At 39.0% G+C, this 26,621-nt stretch overlaps 1 protein-coding gene across 1 annotated transcript in view; it reads left to right on the top strand.

Moving 5' to 3' along the window:
• Nucleotides 1-1,086: 1,086 nt before the first annotated feature.
• Nucleotides 1,087-26,621, top strand: part of tmem117 (transmembrane protein 117) — a 54,558-nt gene continuing 29,023 nt past the window's right edge. Inside the window, exons 1-3 of the mRNA XM_053641840.1 lie at nt 1,087-1,333; nt 4,129-4,437; nt 24,853-24,985. Coding sequence (XP_053497815.1) covers nt 1,303-1,333; nt 4,129-4,437; nt 24,853-24,985 — 473 coding nt within the window. The 5' untranslated portion in view covers nt 1,087-1,302. The remainder of the gene's footprint in view (nt 1,334-4,128; nt 4,438-24,852; nt 24,986-26,621) is intronic.

The raw sequence follows: 26,621 nt of genomic DNA, 5'->3' as shown, positions 1-26,621 counted from the left end.
GCCTGGAGGAAACCTGAAAGGTATGAGGAGAACATGCAAGGGAGCAAGCAGGTTCTGCACAAACAAGGTGGAGGTGGTATTCGAACCCCCAACCACAGCGGCATGACGCAAGAATGCTAACCACTAAGCCACAAAAATTTTAATCCATTACAAATATCATTACAAACCATCAGCTAACTATTAAAACCATTACCATTACCATTATTTGTCCTTAATGGTATCCACTGGGCATAACATGCCATCAATAGAAGGCCACAAATTACCAGTAGAGACCCACAGGGACCATTACAGCTTCTATTAAAATTAATACAAGTTCCGTTATAACCATTAAAACCATTTCAGATTCTATTTTATGATTCTATTTGTTTGTTTTTTAATGTATAGGCTCCAAAGATGCAAAGATGTTCTAAGCCATCATATCATCTAAATATAAAATGTTATCTTGAACATCTCTTACAACATGGCCTGAGTAAAATTTACAACCTAGAAATAAGTCCCTATAGTCACCACCTCCGATTTTATGTGCCTCACTCTGTGTGTGTGTGTGTGTGTGTGTGTGTGTGCGTGTGTGTGTGTTACACTGCATTCCTGGTGTGTGCTGTATGGGGGATTTGAGCATGACAGTGAGTCAGGGTACTGGTCACTGTGTGTGTGTGTGTGTGTGTGTGTGTGTGTGTGTGTGTTACACTGTATTCCTGCATTCCCGGTATGTGCTGTAGGGGGAATTTGAGCATGACAGTGTGCCATGGTACCGGTCTCTCTCTCTCTCTCTCTCTCTCTTTCTGTGTGTGTGTGTGTGTGTGTGTGTGTGTGTGTTACACTGCATTCCCGGTGTGTGCTGTAGGGGGGATTTGAGCATGACAGTGTGCCATGGTACCGGTCTCTCTCTCTCTCTCTCTTTGTGTGTGTGTGTGTGTGTGTGCGCGTGTGTGTGTGAGTGTTACACTGCATTCCCGGTGTGTGCTGTAGGGGGGATTTGAGCATGACAGTGTGCCATGGTACCGGTCTGTGTGTGTGTGTGTGTTTGGAGGCGGGCAGTGGATGAGAGAGAGAGAGAGAGAGAGGAAGGCGTGAGCTCCTCTCAGTGTCTCTCTCTATCTCCATGCCTACATTTCTGTAACATTTACGTGTTGCGGTTTGTTTACTGTGTATCGTACATTATCCAGGATTCGTTCCGCGTTGCTGTTTTATTGGTTCTGCTCTCTGCTTTGGAGATTCCCCGCATAGTCAGTGTGTAACTGGAGACGGATTAGAGGAAGCGCCATTGGGGAAAGAGGAGCTAAGCGCCGCTCAGATGAGGTGATGGGCTCCGAGATGCTTTCAGACTGCCCTCGTAAGAAAACAAACCAGTTCTCGTTTGCCATGTGCACGCTTTCCTAGTGGAAAAAAAGAGACGAAAACAGCAATGACTACACACGAATGAATGAATAAAAGTAGCTAATACGGGTTAGTCTTTCCAAAGTGGCCCATAGTATCATATTTGTGTCGTGAAGTGTTGCTTAGCGACAGGAAGTCATTGTTTAGGTTGAAGCAGCTTATCAAAACAGACAGCTTTACACTACAAGTGTGCTCATTTACTGCGTAAAATCTAGTGTATAAATGTATTTCCTTATACTCCTTATACTGTTAAATTTGATTTTCATATTATATACATGGCATATCTATAGCTGCATCACACACACATATGTGTTTCTACAACAAGGCAGAGTAGGTGCAAACTGCAGTGCTATTCCAAGCCTTCTCACATCACCGGGTATTTTTGGGAAGTCTTCATCACCACAAGGTTATTTATTAATCGTAGTGTTGGGTTTTCGAGGCTCAATTACAGTCTAGGCAATACAATTTTGAGGTGCAACATGGTCTTGTGAGGCTGCATGCACTTTATCCTGGTCAGGGTTGAGGTGGATCCAGAGCTTATCCCAGGAACACCAGGCGTGAGGTGGAAATACACTCTGGATGGGATGCCAGTCCTTCAGAGCACCGAGCACACATTCATTCACACATTCATTCACACCTAGGGGCGAGTTAGCATAACAAATTCATCTACCGTCATTTTGGGAGGAAACTGGAGAACCCAGAGGAAATCCACACGGACATGAAGGAGAACAAGCGAAACTATGTCGAGACAATAACCAGAGCTCAGGATCGAACCTAGAGCCGTAAGGGGGCAACACTACTCGCTGGCCACCGTGCTGTCCCAAAAATTGCTATCTTTTCATTCACTAACTACAGGGTGTCCCAAAAATCTTCATACATAGTGGAAATTAAGACTTTTTAGGAAAATGTCTTCCACAATTATTCATACTTAGTTTATATTATATATATTTTTCTCAGATAGGCTTTGAGAACACCTTTGACAAAAGAAGATATTGAAATCATTCTCATGGCTGGATTGAGAAGCTCTCGCAAGGTTGCGATGGACTTGAACAGGAAACATGGCAAGCACATCACATATGACACTCTTGTCAAACTTATTAACAAATTTAAAAAGACTGGAAGTGTTGCGGACTGACCGAGAAGAAGTGGACGTCCACGAACATCCACTGACAAAGACACAAACAATGTGGTGCAGGCAAACATAGTCCCCTGTGTGTGGAGACATTTGGGACAACTTATAGTTTTCTAGGAATACACTATATGGCCAAAAGTATGTGGACACCTGACCGTGACACCCATATGTCCCTGCTGAACATCCCATTCTACATTTAGTCCCTCTTTGTTGTTATATGTTGCTTTGTGCACAGGGTTATTGTCATGCTGGAACAGGTTTGGACCTTCCTGAAGGCAAATCTTAATGCTACAGCATACAAAGACATTCTAGTCAGTTCTGTGCTTCCAATTTTGTGGCAACGGATGGGTGTGAATGTCAGGTGTCCACATACTTTTGCCCATATAGTGTACTAGTTATCTCTGTTCAGTTACCTCTGCGTCTGTACTTGACAGGGAGGAGGTGTGTGGGATCATTTACGGTCATGGGTGCCTGCAGGAATATTCGGCTCTTATGCAGGTTATTGCACTGTTAGCCCTGCAGCTCTGCTCAATTTTCTATGTTCAGCCCCCTTTGGCCCAGTGTCTTCTCTTGAGCCCTTGGATACACAGACCTTTACAACACTCCTGTAAAGCTTAGAGTTACCCACTGCGCATGTCCAGTAATCTACAAATGCGCAACACATATTCAGCTCTTTTCAAATAAAAAGTCACTCTCACAGTTACACATACAGACCACCTTTAAACACTGGGCAGCCTTCCAACAATAGTTTAACAATACATGCAAGACTTAAGGTTAGAAGTTTAAAATCTCAGTATTAATCCCTAATATATTCAAAACTACATGTAACATGCCTAGAGTTAAATTTAAATGCATTGCATTGGTCAACCAACCAGAAGAAATGAAATGACTGGCAATGTATTTGTATAAATATATTATAATTTTATAATTTGTGTTTTCTTCAGTAGTATAGCCGTTTACAAATTAACCAACATGCCCATTTTTAAATTACACACAATAACAATTATTTTTTAAAATGATTAATGCTCTGTTTAGACTTTGCCTGATGTGCAATGTTGGGCTGGGCGATATGACAATATAGTATCGATATTATCATTTATTTCACAACATGCTTTTTGGGGTTATCATTGACACTGTAATAGCATTAGTAGTAGTAGTAGTAGTACTAGTAGTAGTCATATTTTAATAATTATTGTAACATAATAACATTAAAATAATATTATAATACAGCTATATATTATTTATAAACATTTTTAAATGCAACACCACCGCATTGCTGGCACTTTGTGAGCAAACCTATATATCTTAATACATATTGTGTATTGCAAAAATGCCTTTGAGAATCATGATATGGTATTTTTGTCATCACCCCTTACTACAGTGGAGTTTATTTAAGTGCGGATGATTTGGGGTAGTCATCCTCTGAATGTTAAAGGAATACGGGGAACTGGTTACATTTCAGTCAAATTATTTAGCTTGTATACATAGTTGATAGAATTTGTGTTGAAATACTTATTTACCTATGCCATGTACTGTACTCATACACTTATTACTTTTGTGTAATTCCAGTTTGGTAATCTGGTACTCTCTCAGTTCTTGTCCTCTGTCTGTTTTTTGAGGAGGCGACTGGATGGCGAGGATTAGAGGAATGGAGATAGACGTCCGCTTCCGTTATTATTTCCAGCACCCATGGTTGCGCCTGGTTGTAGCCTACCTCGTCACCTTCTTCAACTTCCTCATCTTTGCTGAAGACCCTGTATCCCACAGCCAGACAGAGGCACACATGATAGTAGTGGGAAACTGTTTCTCTTTTATAGTGAATAAGTATCCGGGTGGAGGGTGGAACTTTCTGAAGGTGCTGATGTGGATACTGGCGATTATCACAGGACTCATTGCTGGGAAGTTCTTCTTCCATCGGAGGCTGTTTGGTATGTAAGCTGACTCTATTTTATTTTGGCTAATTCGGCATATGATTGTGGCATGTAATACTTTTTAACAAGCAGTGTTTGTTAGTGTTTGTAGTGCTGGGTAGATCCATTATATGCACTTACACTGTTTAGGTATTTGTGTACACTTTGATGGTAGGACCTAGGTCTCACAACACTTACTGTACAAGCTGATGCAGCCTGTAGCATGATGCTATTTGTGTACTTGATGTTTTTAATATTCTTGACTGTACAGCTCTTACATGTGAGGTGAATACACTTGGAAAAATGGAAGCTCAAATAATAACTAACACCCCATCTGTTATAGTGCATGGTGCTGCAGAATCATTTAAAGTGTAGTGAACATGACATATTTAGGTCACAGTATGACAAGTACTCCAGAATACATCCTTCTGGTGGCCTCTGCCTATTTCTAACATTTCTAAACTGAACTGCCTGGCCCTCTGAGATGATAAACACATTCAAAATGAGCTTAAACTGTTACAGTAAACACATTAGAGCATGTACAAATGCACTGGTCATTAATGGCTATCAGCGTTGCTGTAAAAATATTGACCTGTTGTTATTGAACGGTTTCAGCATGAATGAATTCTGTGCTGTATAAACCTGACACCACAGTCCTTAGCTGTTTTTGGTTTCTTGGTAAGCACAGTCGATTAATATCCTGTGAATCAGATAACTATTTATAGAATGAGCTCTTGCAGCCTATCAAGTAACTGAGAAATTTTGGAGTGCCTCAGACGTTTTCATTAAGATGGTATGATTAGAGTGTGTGAGGAATAATTTGGATGATACCACATCGCTGTTGAATTCTCCATTCTGACTGGTCAGCAGGTGTTGATCAATTTTCTATTAATGAGCACAGCTCTGAAAGTGCAGGCTGCCAGGCAAATCACAGGTTTACTATATATTAATGTCCTGCAAAAGTTTGCATTCTTTCACCTCCACAATATTGCATGACTTTGGCTAAGGCTTGGCGATACTGCAGGGAAAAAATATCTTTCTGAACGATTCTCGATTACGATTTCTTCGTTTTTGTTGTTCTTACATAATGCAATTGAAAAATTCCGCAATTTATTTATGAAGTTTTTTATTTATTAGAACGGACTTTGGAAAATGTAGATGTGCAAAAATAGTAACAGCGCCATCTATAGCAAATAGTGCAAACAATGGTTCTTTTAAAGAAAGATAAAAATAAAAAACAACAACAATGCACCGTTTGCTATAGGTGGCGCTGTTACTACTTTTGCACAACGTAGTGAACCCTTCTTTCTCGATAGAGTAAATGGGGACCATGTCTTGCGTGACATGAAATGCCACCGCAACTGAGAGGTCAACTTGTTCTTCTCAAATCCGTGTTCTTTCCTCGTTTACAAAGTGACGTCGAATCAACATGGCTGCATCAGAAATAAACAAATCAAACAAAACTTCTTACCTTTCAATGAGTTATACTGTATATACAAATATTGGCTTTAGATTGGTCAACATACAGACATATCCATCCACCATTCATCTTCTATACCGCTTATCCTTCAGGGTCGTGGGGAACCTGGAGCCTATCCCAGGGAGCATGGGCCACAAGGCGGGATACACCCTGGACAGGGTGCCAATCCATCGCAGGGCACAATCACATACACATTCACACACCCATTCATACACTACAGACACTTTGGACAATTAGCCTACCATGCATGTCTTTGGACCGGGGGAGGGAACCGGAGTACCCGGAGGAAACCCCCGCAGCACAGGGAGAACATGCAAACTGTTTGAGAAAGAAACGTAATTCATCTGAGTTAGCTGCCTAGCTTGTTGCTAAAAAAATACAAAAATGTGGATGTCAATTTTCCCACTTTGTCTGTCGAACGTACCGAGGATGAAAATGATTTAATTCCAACTGGCGAATTACAGTTTAGGATGTAATGCAGCATTATATTTTACATAAACTAGTCATCTGACTTTTCAAACCTGTAGCAATTCCATATCTCTGAACTGATATTTAAACCTTTCTTGGCTACGAACTCAGTCCTCGGCGAAGTGCTGCCTGTTTACGTTGCAGTTTGTTTGTTGTTGTTGTTTTTTAAATCTACGCGTGCAGTGTTTGGGACTAGCCCCGGCTGTAGTAGGCGTTTATCAGGTTAAGAAGGATGTGTTTTTCCTTGGTAGTGGTTGAAACTTTTAAACAACATTTATGGATGTTTTAATTTATATATATATATATATATATATATATATATATATATATATATATATATATATATATATAAATATAACATGTACAATCACGATTCGAACATTCTGAAAATAGCATCTGCTCTATATCCATTACGTTTTCTTGTATAGATGTTTGTATGCGATGGTTATTTGTTTTTGTTTTTTTAAATGTATTTCTAAACAAAAAAAAAAACAGTTTTTATGTAGACAGGAAATATATATACATTTTTGTCTGTTGAAACGTTCTGTAAGGAGAATCAATGTTTATAGCTGTAAGTCATGTTGAAGGATGAAGTGTCATTTGTAACGTAGTGATATTTGATATTTTATGCTTTTTTTATGAATTGTAAGTAAGCTGTTGGACAACACAGTGGCACAGCAGATAGCATCGTTGCCTCACAGCTCCAGGGTCCCCGTCCAAACCATCCTGTGAGATTACTTATGTTTACATGTGTATAGGGTTTGTCTATAAGCCTGTGGTTATTGTTTATAGAGGCGCATTTTGTATTATTATTCTCCCGATATTTAACGTGGCCTGTTTGCGACAGATTAACTAATTTATTGCAGTGTTATCAGTGCTCTGCCAGAGAAAGAGGCTGTGAGTAAGAGGCTTTATTTGGAATTTACTTCTATTACAGAAAACAGCGCCTCTGAAACCTTTAGTCACGTTGTACAGAACTAGGCTAGCAGGCAGATAAACATGCATTCAAATGGCATTACTTTGGTGTGGGTGTGGGTGTGGGTGTTTTCTGATGAGCCTCTCATCAGTTTTCTGATAAGATCTCTTGTTACTGTAGAAGTATTTATGTTCCTAGAGTAAAACTCATATAATTAGTATATAATTAAATACACATAATTGTTGATATAGTGAAGCTTTCTGTAAGAGATGGTTAAATGACATTTAAAGTGACAGATATGCTGGTGAGAGAATGACTGTTTATAGTTGCTATAGGAACTAAGCTAATGTTGTGGCTGTCACACAATGTTCCATGTAACTATAAACTGATTTCTAAAAAAAAATGTCATTCTTTAATTAAGAAAAAATGCAGCCATTGGGAAATTGCTGTGGGATAAGAGGAATAGAACACTATCAAACAAGGATATTTTATTAAAGGAAACTAATCACACTAGCGGTCGACAGATAGTGGATTTTACCCGTACCAATAAACAAGTTGGGCAGTACGGTACCTGCCGATAACCAATTACTCAAACGACAGTTTTAAAAATTGATACTGATTGAAAACTGTCATGGAAATGTTGGAAAAGACTTGAGAGCCATCACATGGTTTCACCTGATTCATGTTCTTGGTTAATTAGCACTTGTGTATATATAGTCACGTTTTGCACCGGTTGTCTTGCGTCTGCCTTTCATTGCCTCATTATACTTCCTGTCTCTTTTTGTTTATTGTTTATGTTTCTTTGTCCTTTTACCTTGCCACGAGTGCATACTTCTGTGTTTAGTTTTATGTTTTGTTTGTATACTTTATTAAACTTTATACTTCAGACTGCATTTCCATCTGCCTCCACCCTGTGTTATCCGACAAAAACACAACACTCAAAGTAAAATACTGCTGAACTTTATTACAAAAATAAACAGTACCGACTGTACCATGAAAATGTACCGTAGTTTTTAAAATTAAATAAATATTAGTATATATTAACTGTTAATAAATATTAAAGTAAATAATAGATATACATCCAAACTGAACCAAAAAGAAAAATAACAAATAAAAATAGAGATGAAATGAATCAAAAAACACTTCAACTATCACAACAAAAAAATTTGTCAGTGATGGTTTTTAATTTGCCTCTAGAGGCCGCTCTCGTACTGTATAATGATGGTGGACCCTGCTCAGTCGGGAAAAACTGGACACAACCCGGAAAAACTGAATTTTTGGTGTGGCAAAACTGATCAATCGGTCGACCTCTAAATCACACACTGTCATTTATTTTCTTTGAATAAGTGCGTCCTGTCATGTTTTAGTCCTTACTTATGTCATATCTGTCCATGTAAAAGTACGAGAGAGAGCGAGCGAGAGAGAAAGAGAGAGAGGCTTAAACTATCACCTAGTACTCAGCTACTTAAGGCTATGCACTGCCTTTTTCTTTCTTGTTTCTTTCCTTTTCTCTCTCCCTCTGTCTTTGTCATCATCTCTACATGTATTTACTTTCTCTCTTTCCATTGGTCTTTGGCCTGTCTTTCTCTTTCTCTCTCAGGGTTTCTCTTTATCTTTCAGCCTTCCAGATCTTTCAGCCTCTGTCTCTGTCTCTATCCTGTGTATAAATTAGCCGCTAGGTGTGGTATGTCACATCCTCTGGTCTTCAAACATTTACTGTGAAGGACATTGCACCCAGCCCACAATCTCCCTTCAGGGAGCATTTTCATAAAGCTTCTCGTTCCACACACCACACCGTGAATAATAAGTGTAAATAAAGTGGAAAATCTCTTCCTAGATGCACACCCTAGATGAGAATATATTAACAGATCACATGATAATGGCCCCCTAATAATCCCCATCTCTGTATTGGCTACAACGCTCTCCTCTCCACTAATAGCTGGTGTGTGGTGAGAGTTCTGGTGCACTATGGCTGACGTTGCATCATCAAGGTGGATGCTACACACTAGTGGTGGTTGAGGAGACCCCCCGCATACTATGTAAAGCGCTTTGAGTGTCTAGAAAAAGCTATATAAACATAACTGTAACTAACTAACAAACATTATTCGTCAGAGGCAGATCACTTCAGTCAGTCTCAGAAGGGAACAATCAGCTTTCTAATGACAGCTATGTGGTAGCTTACCGAATACTGATGAAGGGTGAACAATCAAAGAACAATCAAAGCCTTTTGTTGTTCATTGTGCAACCCACTCTCTGATCTGAAATGCCTCAGAAAATGAGTCTGTTAGATTTAGAAGATGAATGCCAAACGTCCTACTGGAATAAATACAGAGACACAATTTGCAGAATCATCTTCCTGTGTCGAGGCCCTTTAAATTCTATAATCTGTGCCCCTCAACTGCTTTAAAGGATTAAAACAATTGTCAACCTAAAAAAATCGTACGTCTATTCGCATTTTCTTTACTAATTCACTCAATTTAAAGCACCTCAGAATGATCTAATGTTAATACCCATCTACAGTGTGTCAAAAGACATCCACTCACTGTCCACTTTAATAGGAACACCTGTACACTGACTCATTTATTTCAGAAACTGCTGATCTCTTGGGATTTTCACAGACAACAGTCTGTAGAGTTTACACAGAATATATGGCAAAATTATCATGGTATTTAAAGGTGGAAAAAACGGAGAATAAACTAGAATCAGCTTTCAGCTGCTTGTTACTGTGAGAAATTGTGAGTTAGTCAGTGTTCTAAAAGTTATGCTGATATGATAATTCTACTCTACTAGAAAAGCACATTATTAAGTGTTATAAATTATTGTAATATCTATATCTTTTTCTCACATTTCCCAGACCTAAGTAGCGGGCTTGGTTTTTAATGTTGTAAGTGAAGCAGTCCAAGTCCAATCAGATCACATTCCATAGCTATAGGTTAAACTCTCAGTATCCAAAGCTAAAAGTGAAATGAAAGGGAGTCGTTGAATAATGAACACTGCGATGAATGTAGTTGATTTGTTTGAAAAACCACAAGCTGTCATCTATCCATCAGGATGTTGTGGTCCACTTAGGTTGAAGGTTGAAGGTTTATTGTCATTGTGAAGGACAACAAAATTGCAGCTGCATCTCCAAGACATAGACATGTTATAGACACAACCCGTATTCATATCCTACCCTCCCCGCATGCCCTTCCATCTGCTTACAAAGAAACAGTCAGTATATTTTACACATGCAACATGCAACAAAAGAGAGGTGCTTCCATCCTGCCCTCCCCACGTACCCGCCCATCTGCCCCTATTAACCATATTAGTTATTGCAGGGGTAGTTTTACACACACACACACACACACACACACACACACACACACAAGATCTTTAGTTTTTTTCACATAATGTAGTTATTGCACAATTCCTGTTATTGTACATATAAAAGGAATGGCACATATTCCCTAGTTACTTCCCATAGTTATTGCACATATTCCCAAGTTACTGCCCGTAGTTATTGCACATATTCCCTAGTTACTGCCTGTAGTGATTGCACATATTCCCTAGTTACTGCCCGTAGTGATTGCACATAAATTAGTTATTGCACAGACTCCCCAGTTAATTTCCCTCTTTTCCATACTAGATGTGGTTCAAATTCTCAGTTGTGCACATACTGCATTGTAGTTGCACTAATTCTTAGTTATTGTACATGTACAAGTTATTGATATGGCCTGTAGTTGCTATAGTTGCCCGTAGTGTCCGTGAGTGATCTGTGCCGTCAAGGTGAGGTACTGTTGACTGGTGTGAGACAGTTCATAATGGTGACTGCTTTAAGAAAAAAAAATATATATATTTTTAAGTCTAGATGTGCAAGAAGCTATTGTCTTGAACCTCCAACCTGATGTGAGGAAATTGAAGAGGTTCTGACCAGGGTATGTTGGATCCTTGATAATATTGGATGATCTTTTTAGACAAAGCAAAGTGTAGATGCTTTCAATGTCTGTTAGTTGGGTACCAGCTTTGATGATCCTTTGGAGTGTTTTGTTGTTGTTGTTGTTGTTGTTGTTGCATCTAGCAGCCTTGTTGCAGCAAGCATGTTATTATTATTATTATTATTATTAGTCAACTGTTTTTTTCCCCCCATATCCACAGTGCTGGTCTGGCGTATTCCATCTGTGTTTGGTCACATACCATTACATTAGAACTACATGGGAAAGAGAGGTTTATGGCATATGCTGTGTGTTATTCACAGGCTCACCAAAACTGGACAGTTGAAGACTTGAAAAACGTCTCCTGGTCTGATGAATCTTGATTTCTGCTGAGGTACACAGACCAACAGCATGAATCCATGGACCCAATCTGTGCACTGTTGACACAAGGCAGGTTGGGTCCATGGATTCATGCTGTGGTGTAATGGTGTGGGGAATGTTTTCTTGGCACAATTTGGGTCCATTACCAATCAATACCAATCAATCATCGCTTGAATGCCACGGCCTGTTTGAGTATTGTTGCTGACCATGTGCATCCCTTCATGCCCACAATTTACCATTTTCTAATGGCCACTTCCAGCATGATAATGCACCATGTCTCAAAGCAAAAATCATCTCAATCTGCTTCATGAACAGGACAGTGAGTTCAGTGTTCTTCAGTGACCTTCCCAGTCACCGGATCTGAATCCAGTAGATCACCTTTGGGATCCGGTAGAACGGGAGATTCACAGCATGAAAGTGCACCTGAAAAGTCTGCAGGGATTGCTTGAAGCAATCATATCAACCTGGACCAGAATCTTGAAGGAATGTGGAATCCATGCCATGAAGAATTGAGAAGAGTTGTTTTGAGAGCAAAGGGAGGCCCTACCCAGTATTACTACAGTGTTCCTAATAAAGTGCTCAGTGAGTGTATATATGGTAAATATTCTCAATCAAATAAAATGATTTACCTTTATCCAATTAATCATTATTTAATTATTTACCTATATCCTGTACACCGCTAAATCTGATTTCCTTTCATCCTCATAGCTATTCTTTTAGGACAACATTATGTGTAATTCTGTGACTCCATTTTGAACCTTGATGTTTATGGAGACTTTAAAACTGAATTTAATACTGCTTTGTTAAAGTGTATCAAATTACATTACTTTTAAATAATAAGATACATTTTTTGCAACAATAGTCACGATGTTTGGACTTGGTCACATTCAGTCTTTGCCTGATTTCACTGAGCAGTCACACCAGACCTGGCGACCCTGCATACAGACACTGTACAAGTAAGGACTGACCCTTACTGCAGATCTCAACACAACTCTGAACTGTGTACTGGAGTTTGTCAAACATGGACGTCTCTGCCATAATGCATGCAGTTTTAGATAATTATATAAAGAACAAAAGCTGTAACCCAAAATATTATGTCCCTGGCATATAACATTTTAAACATGCACTTATTTTGTGAGTAAAATGAGGTAATTTGTCACATTACTTGCACTGTTTCCTTTCTTCATTATCGACTTGACACACTGCGATGTGCTGAAGCACTGAGTACAAAGCAGTGCTTGTCTCTGATGTGTGGAAATGACAGGTTTGCTTTGTCTGGAAACAGTGTACAGTATCTGTGTGTTTGAACAGGCGAAACAGGACGCCTTGAGCGGAAGAGCACAGCTGCTGTGTGGTGTGTTTGCACACACCTGCTGTGTTCTCACTGCTTAATTCACCACTCAGAATGGCTGCTAATTTCATTTCCCAACATTTTCTGATTAGGCTTGAACCCGGAATTGTGTGAGCACAGTGTTTATTCTTGTCAGTAGTATTTAAAGCCTTGAGAAATGGCTGAGCTTGCATCGTTTATTTCAGATGACATCATTGACCAGGTACCCGTAGCTAAAGAAATGATATTCAGAGGTGTTGAAATAGGCTGTTTATTCAGAGAGTAAACATTAAATAGCCTTCTGCTTTGTTAGACATGTGGAAAGAACAGGTGTTTCCTATGTCCGAAGAGAAAAGCTAGCAAATAAAATAAGCCTACTGGTTTCAGTAAGGAGGATTTCTGCTGCCTTTTGTTCACACTGATTTAAAAAACACATACCGTAGATAAAATATGCACATATTTAACACCTGTAGTCTACTTTTGGTGTGTTCTTTAATAGCAGTATCCTCTAACGGAGACTAGACAGCAGTATACCCATCCCTGATTAATTGATGTGACCAGTGTTTCTGCACTTATCATCTCCCAAGGGTCAGTCATGGCATTATTAAGCCACAGCCCTTTTACAACATGATTAATGGACTCTCTCTGGCTGAGTCCATGGGGAGCTGGGCACAAGTAGTTAGGACTGGGGTTCGGTTAACCCTGCACAGCCAGGAAGCCCCCAAGAGGAGCACACAGACAATGACTTGACATTTATAATGTGCCAAATAGTCAAGAAAGGCTTGTAACACTTTTGAGGATTGAAATATAATAATGCAAATTACAACGTGTCAAGGAGGGAAGGTTATTCGTATTATTATATCGTATTATTCGTAACAGTAATGTTGAACTCCCTCCAGTTAGAAAGTACACGTTTCTGCCTTTTCTTTAAAATACGTTTTACAGAAACATTTACCGAATAAATGATCAAAATGGCCACAAGAATGGCTTGAATTTCAGTTTATAAAAGCTATACAAACTCTAGAATTTACTGATTGGTCAGAAGGCAACTTTCTGCAATATTAGATTTGAAAAGCCAGTGTTATAATAACAAATACAATTAACATACAGTATAATTATGCAGTCTTTGGCTGCAATTGGTTCAATTGCAAAATTACAAAGGGGCTAGCAGGCACTATGATAAACTTTATTACACACGTCTAACATTACTCATTGTAATGACTTTATGACACTGAGAACTTACTCTGAAACACATGAATCCTACCGTTGGTGACTCTGAAGATGATGGTTCTCCCACAGGTTAAATTTCTATATGGGTTTCTCCTTACTTCCTTTACTTCCTTCCTTCCTTTTATGAATTCCTAGTTCTCTCTTAAAAATGTGACTATGACGAATGAAATTCCACAAATTTCCAATGATCCTCCGAAATCCATTGCGTGTCAGAGCCATCGTGAGACTCAGGCTCACGAGAAATGGGAAGGCTTTTGCTCTTCGGTTTTCAGTATTTTATTTCTTTATTCGTTTAGAATATAGAGTCATAATCCATTTTCCATGCATTCCAGTCTTGATTAGTGAAGTATGTGCTTTACACAAGTAAAAAATCTGTAAAAACCTGTCAAATAACCTTTCTCTGGATCCAGAGGTGCTGTATTTTTCAGAAATAATTATTTGCCAATATTCAAAACAATCAGCAGATGTCATCAAAACTGGTTGAACAAATCTGTTAAGAGAATGGAATTTTGAAAAGGACAGTAGTGGCTCAGTGGCTATGACTCTGGACGACTAGTGGGAAGGTTGGGGTACTCGAATTTACTGCCACTTTTGGACCCCTGAGCAAGGAGCATATCTTAAGTCCAGAAACTAGAAGCTAGTAGGCTTAATCAGGATAATTAGACATATGTAGGCTTTGTAGACCTTAATGATTATGCTGGGAGATTTCAGATAGTATTTCCTAAATCATTTTGGGTCAACTAGTGGGTTAACATTTTTTTGGCATTTTTTTGTTGAATTCTGTTGTGTTATTTGAATGTCGATAAATATTTATTTTTGCACAGATAGGCAGCACATGAATAAAGCGGGCAATGCTACCCTGACGCAAGGCCCAAAATCACCCCTGTTAAAAGATTCCTGCCAGAGTAATTTCCCTGCAAGACCTCTTTCCCTCTCACGGTGGCTCCTGAACACCCACCCTCCTGGTGTCCCTGCAGCACAGGCGTGCCATGGCCATCTTCTGCCTCCTCCATCTCTGCTGGAAGTGCTGGCTGGCAAGAATATAGAGCACAGGGTCCAGACAGCTGCTGACACTGCACAAGGCCTCCAGGAACTCGTAGGCTATGTAGAGTGTGTTCATGTTTTCGGTGGTCACCTTGCCGATGAATCGCATGAACACTAAAGTCACAATCATGATGTGATAGGGGGCATAAGACAACAAGAAAACCACTAAAGCCGCCGTGATGAGAACGAGAGGTTTCCCATTTCTGCGGGGAGCCAAAATCTGCATTCTGGAGGCCTTCCTTCCTGGCATGCTCCTCAACACTTTTGCCATCTGGGTGTAAAAGGCACCCATGACTACAAATGGCAGCAGGAAACCCACCAGCGCCCGCATTAGCGAGATGGTCGTCACATAAGAGAATGGGCCGTGGATGTGGTCCATGCAGACTGTCGTGTTGCCAGGGCGGCTCACGTCAAAAGTCATGAATAAATCAGGAATGGAACCCAAAATGAGGATAATCCAGGTTAAAATGGAGCAGAGGCAGGCTTTTTTACCATCCCACCAGCGCAGGGAGCTGATCGGGTGGACCGTGCCAGTGTAACGATCAAAACTTATCAGAACCAGGAAGAAGATGCTACCATACACATTGATGTTGAAGAAGATCTTCTTGAACTGGCAGAAGATGTTCATGCCTTTTATATGTGGCTGACGGAGGGTGAAATAAACAGTAAATGGCAGCAAAAGGAGCCAGGCAATGTCACACAACGCCAAGTTTAGCAGGAACACCGTCCCTGTGTTCCAACGCCGTCGACAGCACGTGAAGTTCACAATGGCCGCCATGTTACCCAACAACCCCACTGGTAGACCAACGACAAATAAGACCAGCAGGACAGAGCAGTACCACCTACCATCCCCGAACTGACTGCAGAATGGTGTGGTCTCATTGGAGTAATCCAGGAACGCTTTCTCATGGTGTTCTGTGAGGAGATATGGAGACGGAGCATTTTCTCAAAAAGTCTAATGTGTTGGTCTCTGGGTAGCAATAATGAAAAGCATGTTCAAATTTAAGCGTGATCTCTTATTAGTGCTTATTTATCATATCTAAATGTAGTTTTAAAATTGACAATAGAATATGTCCAGTTTTCCCCTTCAGGTTTTGTGTCATACACTTCCAATATATTTGTCCCATTAAATTGCACACCAAGCTGTGTTTGTAGAAGGGGCTTTTATTAATTAGACTTAATATATTGCGTCCTGTAGCTGGCATAATTGTTTATCTTTCCATTTTAATTTTAATTTTAGTAGAAAAAAAGCCTCACTATGCCTCACCTTCCTGCGACAGAAAGCATTTTAAAGCAAATCTCTACATGGAAAATGATGTCAGATTAAAAATCAAAGGTTATGTATATATTATATACACTATACAATTATCTAAATTGAGATTATGAGCATCCACTGTCTGTCCTAATTGCTCATGTGTGGAAAAAGTTGAGTTCTTACCAGGATCATGAGAGTTATTGATGAGAAAATGGATCATGCTGACAGACCGCTGCTTTCTTCTCTCTGTCTGTCTACAAACTCCACCCACTTCATCAATCAACAACGGACAGTGTGTGGGTGGGTGTGTCTGTGTGTTTTTAAGGACATGGCCCTGGTATATGAGAGTGTAAATACTGAGATCTGCAAGTATTTATATTACATCTAGTACGCCTACACTATGTTGGTATATACTGTGGCATTTTACTCCACACTGAGTTGATACTGAGCTTTCAGGACTTGTTGACAGTGTTGTTAGGAGGCATTTATAAGGAATAATCCAGTTTTTGGTTTACTTCAATAACCGATTTGGCAATTGTGGAGCTTGTGAGTTATAACCACTAGAGGGAGCTGTCTGCAAAGGGACTAGGGTTTTTTTTTTAATGCTGGATGGATGTCCTGGTTCTAGTTCTGCCATCTGTATTGCAGTAAAGTACACTGATTTAATATTACTCAATATTACGTCTGTTAACTCCTGTTCTATTATTACAAGCCAAAGCATTTTCTATCACGCTGACTTTACAATCCTCGAACACATTTGTAGGCATCTCTCTCACTGCAAAAAAAAAGAAAAAAAAAGGAATTTCAAGAAAGTAAAAAAAAAGCGCTTTGTTTCTGGAAAATTAGTCTTATTTTTTTTTGTTTAAAAAGAAAAGTAATATTGTCAAGCCTGTTTTGCATTACAAAGGTAATCTCATTTTCTGAAAAAAAAATATATCTAATATATCTAACTTAAATAACAAGCTTACAGCAATGGTTTGCATAATATACCAGCAGATTTATTTTAAGACTAAGACCACTTGAGCAGCTATGTGTCATGGTTATGCTGAACTACATTACCCATCAGCCCCAGCATGTCACATGACCATGTCACATGTCCCACTGATCACTCACACCTGTTCCTCGTTACCCCTAATAAGCTATAACCCCTATAGAAGTTCCAGTTTATCTGCACCTAATTGTCAAGCTTTTGTTGTTGTAGTGTTCATGTGTCCTACAGCTGCTCTCATAGTCTGCATGTTTTTGCCTTGTTGTTAGGTTTATGGTTCTTGTTTACACAGTTTTGGTTGTTTGTTTTGCACTTTATTCAAAAAAATCTGTGCTTGCATCCGCCGCCTTCTACAATCCCTGACTCTGTGTTGCAGTTTTCCCCTGTTTTAATAAAAATGCTAAAAATAACAATGCTTCTGGTGCTTTAGTTTAAGATAGTCTCTTATATTGCAGTGCTCTCTCTCATTCACACACATGTACACTAAACATATGATATTACTATATGAGAGCTTGAAAATTGTGATGGCTTTCTGTTTTCTTTTTTAATAATAAAAGACCCAAAAGACTGACTTTTAGTTAAGTGTGTTTGTGTATGAGCACACGTAAAAATCATGGATCTGAGCCATTTGTCTATCTTTTTGTCTCTCTCTCTCTCTCTCTTTCTTACTCCTAGCTTAAAGTGCTGATCAGTTGTCATCCTCCAGTTTGGGGTCATGCACAAGGCCAAAAGGAATAGAATGAATAGAAGCAGATGGCTGATTACCATCAGGGTGATGTTTGTAATCACATTTAAAAATGAAAGTGCCCAACACACACACACACACACAAAGCTTTTTGGCTTTATTCTGTTAGCGTCTCTCTTTCCCTTCTCTATGTTCCTCTCTCTCACACATTCACACATACACAAGTAATCAGTCACATCTACACACATACCGTTCACCTCCACCAGAGCTAAGTCTTTGAACGCCCAAAGCAATTAAGTTCATTCATGCAAATCAGTCCAATTATGCAACTAAGACAGACCTTGAAATTACCCAAACTGGGCTCAGCACAGAAGGCAGGGAAATGTTCAGGGAAATGTTTAGCAGTTAAGAGTTTCCGAGGGAGAGCCTTATTACGGTACAATATAGATCAGTTTGTTCGTAGTATTTCAAAGTCAGTGAAAGCACAATGAGATACACAATTAAATATTTTGATAAATAAAGACATACAGGCATTCATTCATGTCTGAAATAAAAGTGATAATCTTGTATTTTATTAGAATAAATATATATTTTTATATGATAAAAGAACTGATGTTTAGAAACTTGTTACCTAATAGGCCTGGGTGATAGAGGACAATGTAATCGAATAGAAATAGTAGCATTTTTGCTTGGAAAAGCAAAATATTGGAAAAAAAAATATTCAGGCTGTAGATGATATCCCTAAAGGATACAGTTTAACTACTTTGCATAGAAGAAAGCACAAGAATAATTAATAATAAATACAGGTATATTATAATGGCAGTAGGTGAAAAAGGTACTGAAAATACAAAAAGTTGCATAGGGGTTTATTAAGGCGAAGGGGGAGGGGTATTAGGCAATAACTGAGGGCTGGTTACAGTAACTAAATCAAATCAATAAATAAATCAAATAGAAGTAGCTGCATATTGAATTGAATTGGCACTTTTACACAAGGTGTAAAAGATATTAGAATGCATTAATTTTGGAATTTTAGAATAGCATATAATTAAAGCAATAATAATAATAATAATAATAATAATAATAATCTTTTTTTAATAAAATAAAATGCTCTTAAATGTAAAAAAAAAAAAAAATCAACTAATTCCAGAGCAGTGCATAAGAATATAAAACCTGATGTATTTCAGTACTATATTCAGTTCCCTCCACTAATATTGGCACCCTTGGTAAACATGAGCAAAATAGGCTGTGAAAATTTGCCTTTATTGTTTAACATTTTAATTTTTTGTTAAAAGAATTCACCAAAATACTCTAGTCTCATGGATATCAAACAATTGCAAACACAACACAGGTTTATCCAAAAAAAAACAACAACTATGAATTCATATGAGAAAAATATATTTGAAGTATATTCCCATTGATATTTAATTTTTTTTAGTACACCTGGGTGACTAAGAACAGGAAACTGTTCAGGCATGACTTCCTGTTTCACAGGGGTATAAATATGAGGTAACACATAGGCCAAATTCCCTTAGTCGTTCATAACAATGGGTAAGACCAAGGAATATAGCTGTGATGTGCGGGAGAAGGTTGTTGAGCTTCACAAAATGGGAAGTGTCTATAAGAAAATAGCACAAGCGCTGAAAATAGCCATTTCCACCATCAGGGCAATAATTAAGAAGTTCCAGTCAACCGGAAATGTTGGAGTTGTTAGAAATGTTACAGTTGGAGAATTGCAGAAGTTAGTTGCGTCTTGGGGTCAGAAAGTCTCCAAAACTACAATCCGAAGTCACCTACATCACAACAAGTTATTTGGAAGAGTTTCAAGAAAAAAGACTCTACTCTCATCCAAAAACAAACTCAAGTGTTTTCAGTTTGTCAGACACTACTGGAACTTCAAATGGGATCGGGTTCTCTGGTCAGATGAAACCCAAATAGAGCTTTTAGGCAATAAACACCAGAGGTGGTTTTGGCACACACAGAGAGGTGGCCATATGGAAAAGGATCTTCCAGCAGGTCAATGATCAGGGTTGGCGGCAGGGCATTTGGAACGAGGGGGCCTCGATGTGTCACTGGGGGGGCCTACCTCATCCACCTCACTAAAATAGTAATAATTTTAAAGAATTAAGTATTAATAAAGTACCATATATTTTCCTTATAATTGTGGATGCAGTGTGTTTGATCAGACTCCTTTTCCAGACCTCCCCGGGTAATTAAAGGTGGTGACAGCGGGATAATTTTGGGTTGTGAGTAGTGTAAAGAGAGGCTCATATTTCATATTACCTTAACCAAGAATTATTACAATAATAATAATAATAATAATACCATTTTACTAAACCTATTTTAAGCAAAGATTAAGTATGGCACATTATAAAAACCATCATGTCATCACCCAAAGACGATAAAGAGCAAGGCTATGCATAAAGCACTCGCCTAAATAATAACGATCAGCACTGGTCACATAACCACATACATCTTACCTTTAGAAAAGCTGCAGGCGATGAGTGGAAGTGTTAAACCTTCTCAGAACGAGGTCTTTCCATTCGTTGCGAAATTTCCATTATTGTTGAATTATCAAGCTAAACGTAGAATGTTTTAGACAATGTCAGCTTTGCAAAGTTTGCTCTCATGACCGCACTCAACCATTATTTACATCACTGTCGTAATAGCAGTGTGTATGTAATTGGCTAATTATGACTGTATGTCATGACGCTATTTTTTTGTCAACTTCTACTCTTCATTCATAATCAGTATTCATGGTAAATCTAAATTCATTTACAATATTGTTTTAAAAAATATATTTAGTTAATTATTAATATATCAAGAAGTAAGGGGGCACAGTGGCGTGGTGCTGAGTCCCAGAGGCTAAAATCGCGTTCACGGGGGTGGGGTGGGATACTTACCAGAGGTGAGGGGGCACAGTGACCTAAGTGGCCGCGCTGGGCCCCCTGGGGCCCCCTCGTGGTGCCGACACTGACAGTGATCCAAAACATACATCAAAATCAACACAAAAATGGTTTACTGACCACAAAATCAATGTCCTGCCATGGCCATCCCAGTCCCCTGACTTGAAACTCATAAAAAAACATGTGGGGTAAACTGAAGAGGCGAGTCCACCAGTGTGATCCTCAAAATTGGAAAGATCTGGAGAGATTCTGTATGGAGGAATGATCTCAGATCCCTTACCATGTATTCTCCAACCTCATTAGGCATTATAGGAGAAGCACATAGTATTGGCTAAAAGGGTGCAAATAATTGTTGCACACCTATATTTAACACAGTTAATTGTTTGAGGGATAACCCTGTGTTTTGTTTACAACTGTTTGCAATTGAGCAGAGTGTTTTTGTGAATTTTTTGAACAAAAGATCAAAAGGTTAAACAATGAAGACAATTTTTCACAGCCTTCTTTGCTCATATTTACCAACGGTGCCAATATTATTGGAGGGCACTGTAAATATGTCCATCAGTCTCATTTGTGTAGTCAGTGTAATCATTTTAAATTGTGCCTAAATAAGCTAATCAAATAATTATGATGAAATTGGAGTTTTTATTATGCATAAAATTCTTATTGAACATTGTAAGCAAATTGAGGCTATTGAATAATCCTCAGTCTAATGGCTGTGCCAATTAGGAAGATGCTTGCAGAAATTATGAATGAATAAATCCAAAGAAAGTGCTTGAGGGTAATGGCAAGAAAGGGAGGGACACTTATTCAAAAGCTTGATTACTTCAGGTGGTGGTGAACCCTGAGCCATCTCTGGCCTTGAACCATCTCTGTGATGGTTCACTTTACAGTACAAAGCTTAAACTGGAGTCCACAGCATCCCAGATTATAGTCCCAATGACCTCTTCACCAAACTGTCATCACAGAGATTGTTCAAGTTTATTCATTACATATACATTACAGCACAGTGAAATTCTTTGGTGTGCATATCCCAGCTTATTACGAAGCAGGAATCAGAGCACAGGGTCAGCCATGATACCGTGCCACTTGTGCAGAGAGGGTTAAACGCCTTGCTCAAGGGCTCAACAGTGGCAGCTTGGCGGTGCTGAGGCTGGAACACCTGACCCTACTGGTTAGTAAATCAGAACTTAACTGAACACTCTGGCTGGGTAAATGTAATATAGAATTGGGTCAGGTGGCTAAGCCTCAAGGCTATGTCCTGATGATGGTAGAAATGCTACTATTCCACTTCATGATGTTGCAGCTTGTGGGCCCCAGGATCTTTCACTTGACCATATTGATAGCTGGGCCATTTACTTATAGGAGCTCTTCACAGTGGACCTACAGCATTTTTAGTGCTGAGTTGTTATGCACACAACATGACATGACAGGCTCTTTTCAAATTTATCACTGTCACAGAGGAAGCCGACCATAATTGTGTCAGCAGGAATGAAAACTGGAAGGAGGACTGGTAGGGGCACATGCTGTCACCTATTGGTTAAGATATTAGATCAGGTGACAGATCAGAGATGTGTTGACACAATTTTGTTCGGGTCTTAGGGATTGGGGACAGAGTTGAAGACTCCAGATGTTATAAGACATGTTGTAAGCCCGTATTCATCACATCATTGACTGAGCACTTTGCCCTGTAGGCTAATTCAAAGGAGGGTTCTTGAGTAATTTGAGATGGACCAGGACCAAGCTGGCTTCTCTGAGCCCCAGGGCCTCAGAGTAATGGGAAAATAAATGGCCTCATCATGCCTGAATGAAGGCCGAAGAGCTGTGTCTGGGAAAGAGAATAATGCAGGCTATCACTCAGACAAAGAGAAGGCCCATAGGCTCATGATGCTAATGCAGCAGTAAAAGTGCAGTGTGTAGGTCAGACAAGAGGAAAAGGATGTGTTTAAATCCACAGACACTGAACTCATCCTCATGTTTTTGGCTTCAGACAGGCACTGTTACAATATAGTTCCCAGTTTGTTCCCAGTCCGACTGGGTCTTGGAAAAGTAATAATCCAGAACAAGTGTAGTTACAGTGCTTTACCATTTGTGTTTTCATTATTAAAGAAATATTTCTCATAATACCGGAGACTGTTCTTACTTTCATTCCATGTAATTATGTTACTAGCTGTGTCACTGTCTAATTTAATCCTCACCACTTGATTTTATATTGCTTGGCTGTCTGGAGCTCCACTCAGATGCTTAACTCGGTGCATAAAAATAACGTGTGGTTTTATGAGGACTAATATGGATTTTTCTTCTGTGTTTGTGTTCATAATTACACAGCCAGCTAATCACTCTTCTAAAACACATCTAAGAGGTGAGCCTCCGTAATGCATTTTTAATGGCGGCGATTAAACATTTGAACAGCAAATCATAAACAGTAGTATAAAAAGCCATTACGAGTAAACATTTGAAATTCATTTATTAGAGTATAAATAAAATTGATTTCCATGAACTCTCTGCATGAGCGCAAAAATACTCAATGTCTCTTTTCCTTAACTGCAATGAGGTTTATTTTCTTATGCACGATGGGTATTCATTGCATTCTAGCACAGTCAGCATGTAGTGGTTAACGATATTAATGTCTAATGGTGTAAAACTAATCATTCGTTTGAGATAACGTACATATTATAACATATTACATTATTATCCTACCATATATGGATGGAATTTGCTTTCCTATACAGAAGCTCAACAATATAATATGCCTCTAGGGGTCAGTAACTGACTGTTATTTTTGTTTTCATATCCATGAGATATTCGCATCATGACTGCTGTTGTGGAGAAAGCGAACACTGAGACCTGGAGTAACATGGCTCTGATTACATGCTCTTCAGTTTATTAATTGTTGTTGTAATATAATGTTGGTGATTATAGTTGGCGGGTATGTGAGCTGGCTTCAGTTCCATCACATCTCAGATCACAGCAGCTGGACATACACACAAAGCAGGAGAAACAATCCTTAAACGTGACGAGTAATGATAGGAAAGACATTAAACTAGGTTAGAAAATGGAGTTGAAAAGACAAAACAGTGTTAGATGTTTTTGTACCACTTCAGTGTGCATAGGGGATGTGTTTGTTCTCCTTGGTGACACACTGCATTATTAAGTTCGGGCATTGCAAAACTAATCTAGTAACAATATAAGAAGAATATTAGAAATGTGATTTATTCATTATTCAGTGCCCAGTAAGTGTTTCCTTTTAAATGTCTGTTCTGAGCTTAAAGTAAGATCCTACGTAATGGTAATGGTGCAGCTTAAACTCAATTTCCCTGAAACATCAAGGCAGAGGAGAAACAGAAGGACATGATTACACATTCAGAGCAGACACTTTGCTATCTGAATCAATCTCATATTCTCAGAGAAGGAGTATGCGCAAGAGAGAGTTATCCTGCAATGATTTGATTTGATTTTTTATTTTTTGCAATAATTTGATTCCCAAGGGAAGAGAAACGAGAAACCTTTACAGGTTGTGTGTGTCAGAACAATCTCTGTGATCATATAAAGTCAACATTAAACCCAAACAGCAGATTAGAATGAGGAAAAACGCCCCGCAGACTAGCGAGTCGTTTATATCACCTAAAACTCATTTTACTGCCAGGTGAATTATCATTAAAGTGAACTTAAGATGATGGACTTGCTTTGAATCAAATTTAAAGCTCTTTCTCATCGATTCTGAACCCAGACTGATGATAAATTGTCGGGAAACGCTACTAGGGATTGTACATGCATATTTGAAAGGTTTCGTTTTATGAAGATGAAGCGTTTGTATTTAGAATGGGCTCTTCTCTGTGTACTAGGGCGGTTCCTACGACTGAAGATGTTTCGTGAGGACCATGGCTCCTGGATGACTATGTTCTTTAGCACTATCCTTTTCCTGTTCATCTTCTCTCACATCTACAACCTCTTCCTCCTCATAAGTGAAGGCATGAGGTAAGACCACGCTTTGTTTGTTTTGTACTACCATCTACCCATGTTTTCCTTTAGTTATCCACCTTTTTCCTGAACGCGGAAGTCTCGTCTGGCTCATACCGGAAGCCTGTTTTACATTTCTGGGGTCCGGTGTTTATAGTCAAAATTATAAAAAAAAAATGGCTCCATAGTTCCGACACTTCATAGTGTCACATTGACCATCTTTTGACAGTGCCTCACCCGTCAAAGTTTAATGATTGGGCAGATGATATGAAGCCATGGCCCGGGGTTCTCTACAGGGGTGGATTTAGTGATTCGGGGACCTAGGCAAAATATAGGAATGGGGCCCTCATTTCAGTGTTTTAACATCGATATTTAAAATTTCAGCATGTTATTTAGTTTGGCATTAATAATTATAACTATATATAATTTGGATTTTTAGGTGGCCCTTGCCCTCTGGGGGCCCAAGGCAGTTCTCTACCTTTGCCTAGTGCTAAGTCCGCCCTTGGTTAGCTACATAAATATAATTAAATACTTTTTCTCTGAAGGTGTTGATGGTGAAGAACTCCGAAATGACAAAAGCACAGACTCATGTAATTACCTGCACAGCAATAAAACAGACCAGGAGACAGGGTGACTTTATTTTTTTGAAAGCAGAGGTAGAGCCCAGTCAGAAAGTTAGCCAGGCTAAACACACAGCTTGGGTAAGTAGGTTTCGCCGCTTGGTAACAGGTGGGCGTTCATATCCCAGATACAGCTCTGGATCAGGGTGAAGTTCGATGGGCTTTTTATACACAAAATGATCAGAGCACATATATACCTACTTTGGGCGGTATTTTAACTCCAACGCTGCAAGGCATGCAGATATTTCCTCTCGTCAATATTTGGCATAGGATGCAAGGCATACAGCGCCGGACACGGACATAGTTTTCGGGTTTGCTGGTGCTCAAAACAAGTATTTTCCAGGAATTTCTAAAGTTGATTGGTGTTGTTGTGGCAGCCAACGACAGCACAGCTTGACCCTGAGTTCACTGTTTCTTACTAAGACTCAAAATGGTTTCTGTTTAATTAATCCAGTCACTCAGTTTAGCCAGTTTTAATAAGGGTTCCTATAGAGACCAGAACAGGATAACAGTACAATGGAAGTTAGAATCCGTCATGGTGGCGCTAATTGGTTTCTTGGGACAAAGGTGGATATGTCTTTCAGAGTCCATATTTGTGTAGCAGACAACAAACCGAAGTCCATGAAATTCCATTTACGCATACATTTCACCTGTAAAATGTCAATAATATTATTCAGAAACTAATCCGCTAAATTCCCTCAGAAACTAATGATCTGCTTGTTACTCATAAGCTGATCAGCTTATATCCTTTACTCAGAAGCTAATCAACTAATATTCTTTGCTTAGGAGCTAATCAGATAATATTATTTACTCATAAGCTAATCAGCTAATATTATTTTCTTAGAAGCTAATCAGCTTATATTATTTACTCAGTCAGCTAATCAGCTAATATTCTTTACTTAGAAGCTAATCAGCTAATTTTATTTACTCAGTCAGCTAATTAGCTAATATTATTTACTCAGTCAGCTAATCAGCTAATATTATTTTCTCAGTCAGCTAATATTCCTTACTCAGAACCTAATCAGCTAATATTC

The sequence above is a fragment of the Ictalurus furcatus genome, chromosome 14 (assembly GCF_023375685.1).
Source record: "Ictalurus furcatus strain D&B chromosome 14, Billie_1.0, whole genome shotgun sequence".
Taxonomy (NCBI): Eukaryota; Metazoa; Chordata; class Actinopteri; order Siluriformes; family Ictaluridae; genus Ictalurus; species Ictalurus furcatus.
Note: the sequence above shows the minus strand (reverse complement) of the source record. Positions and strands in the feature narration are given on the sequence as shown.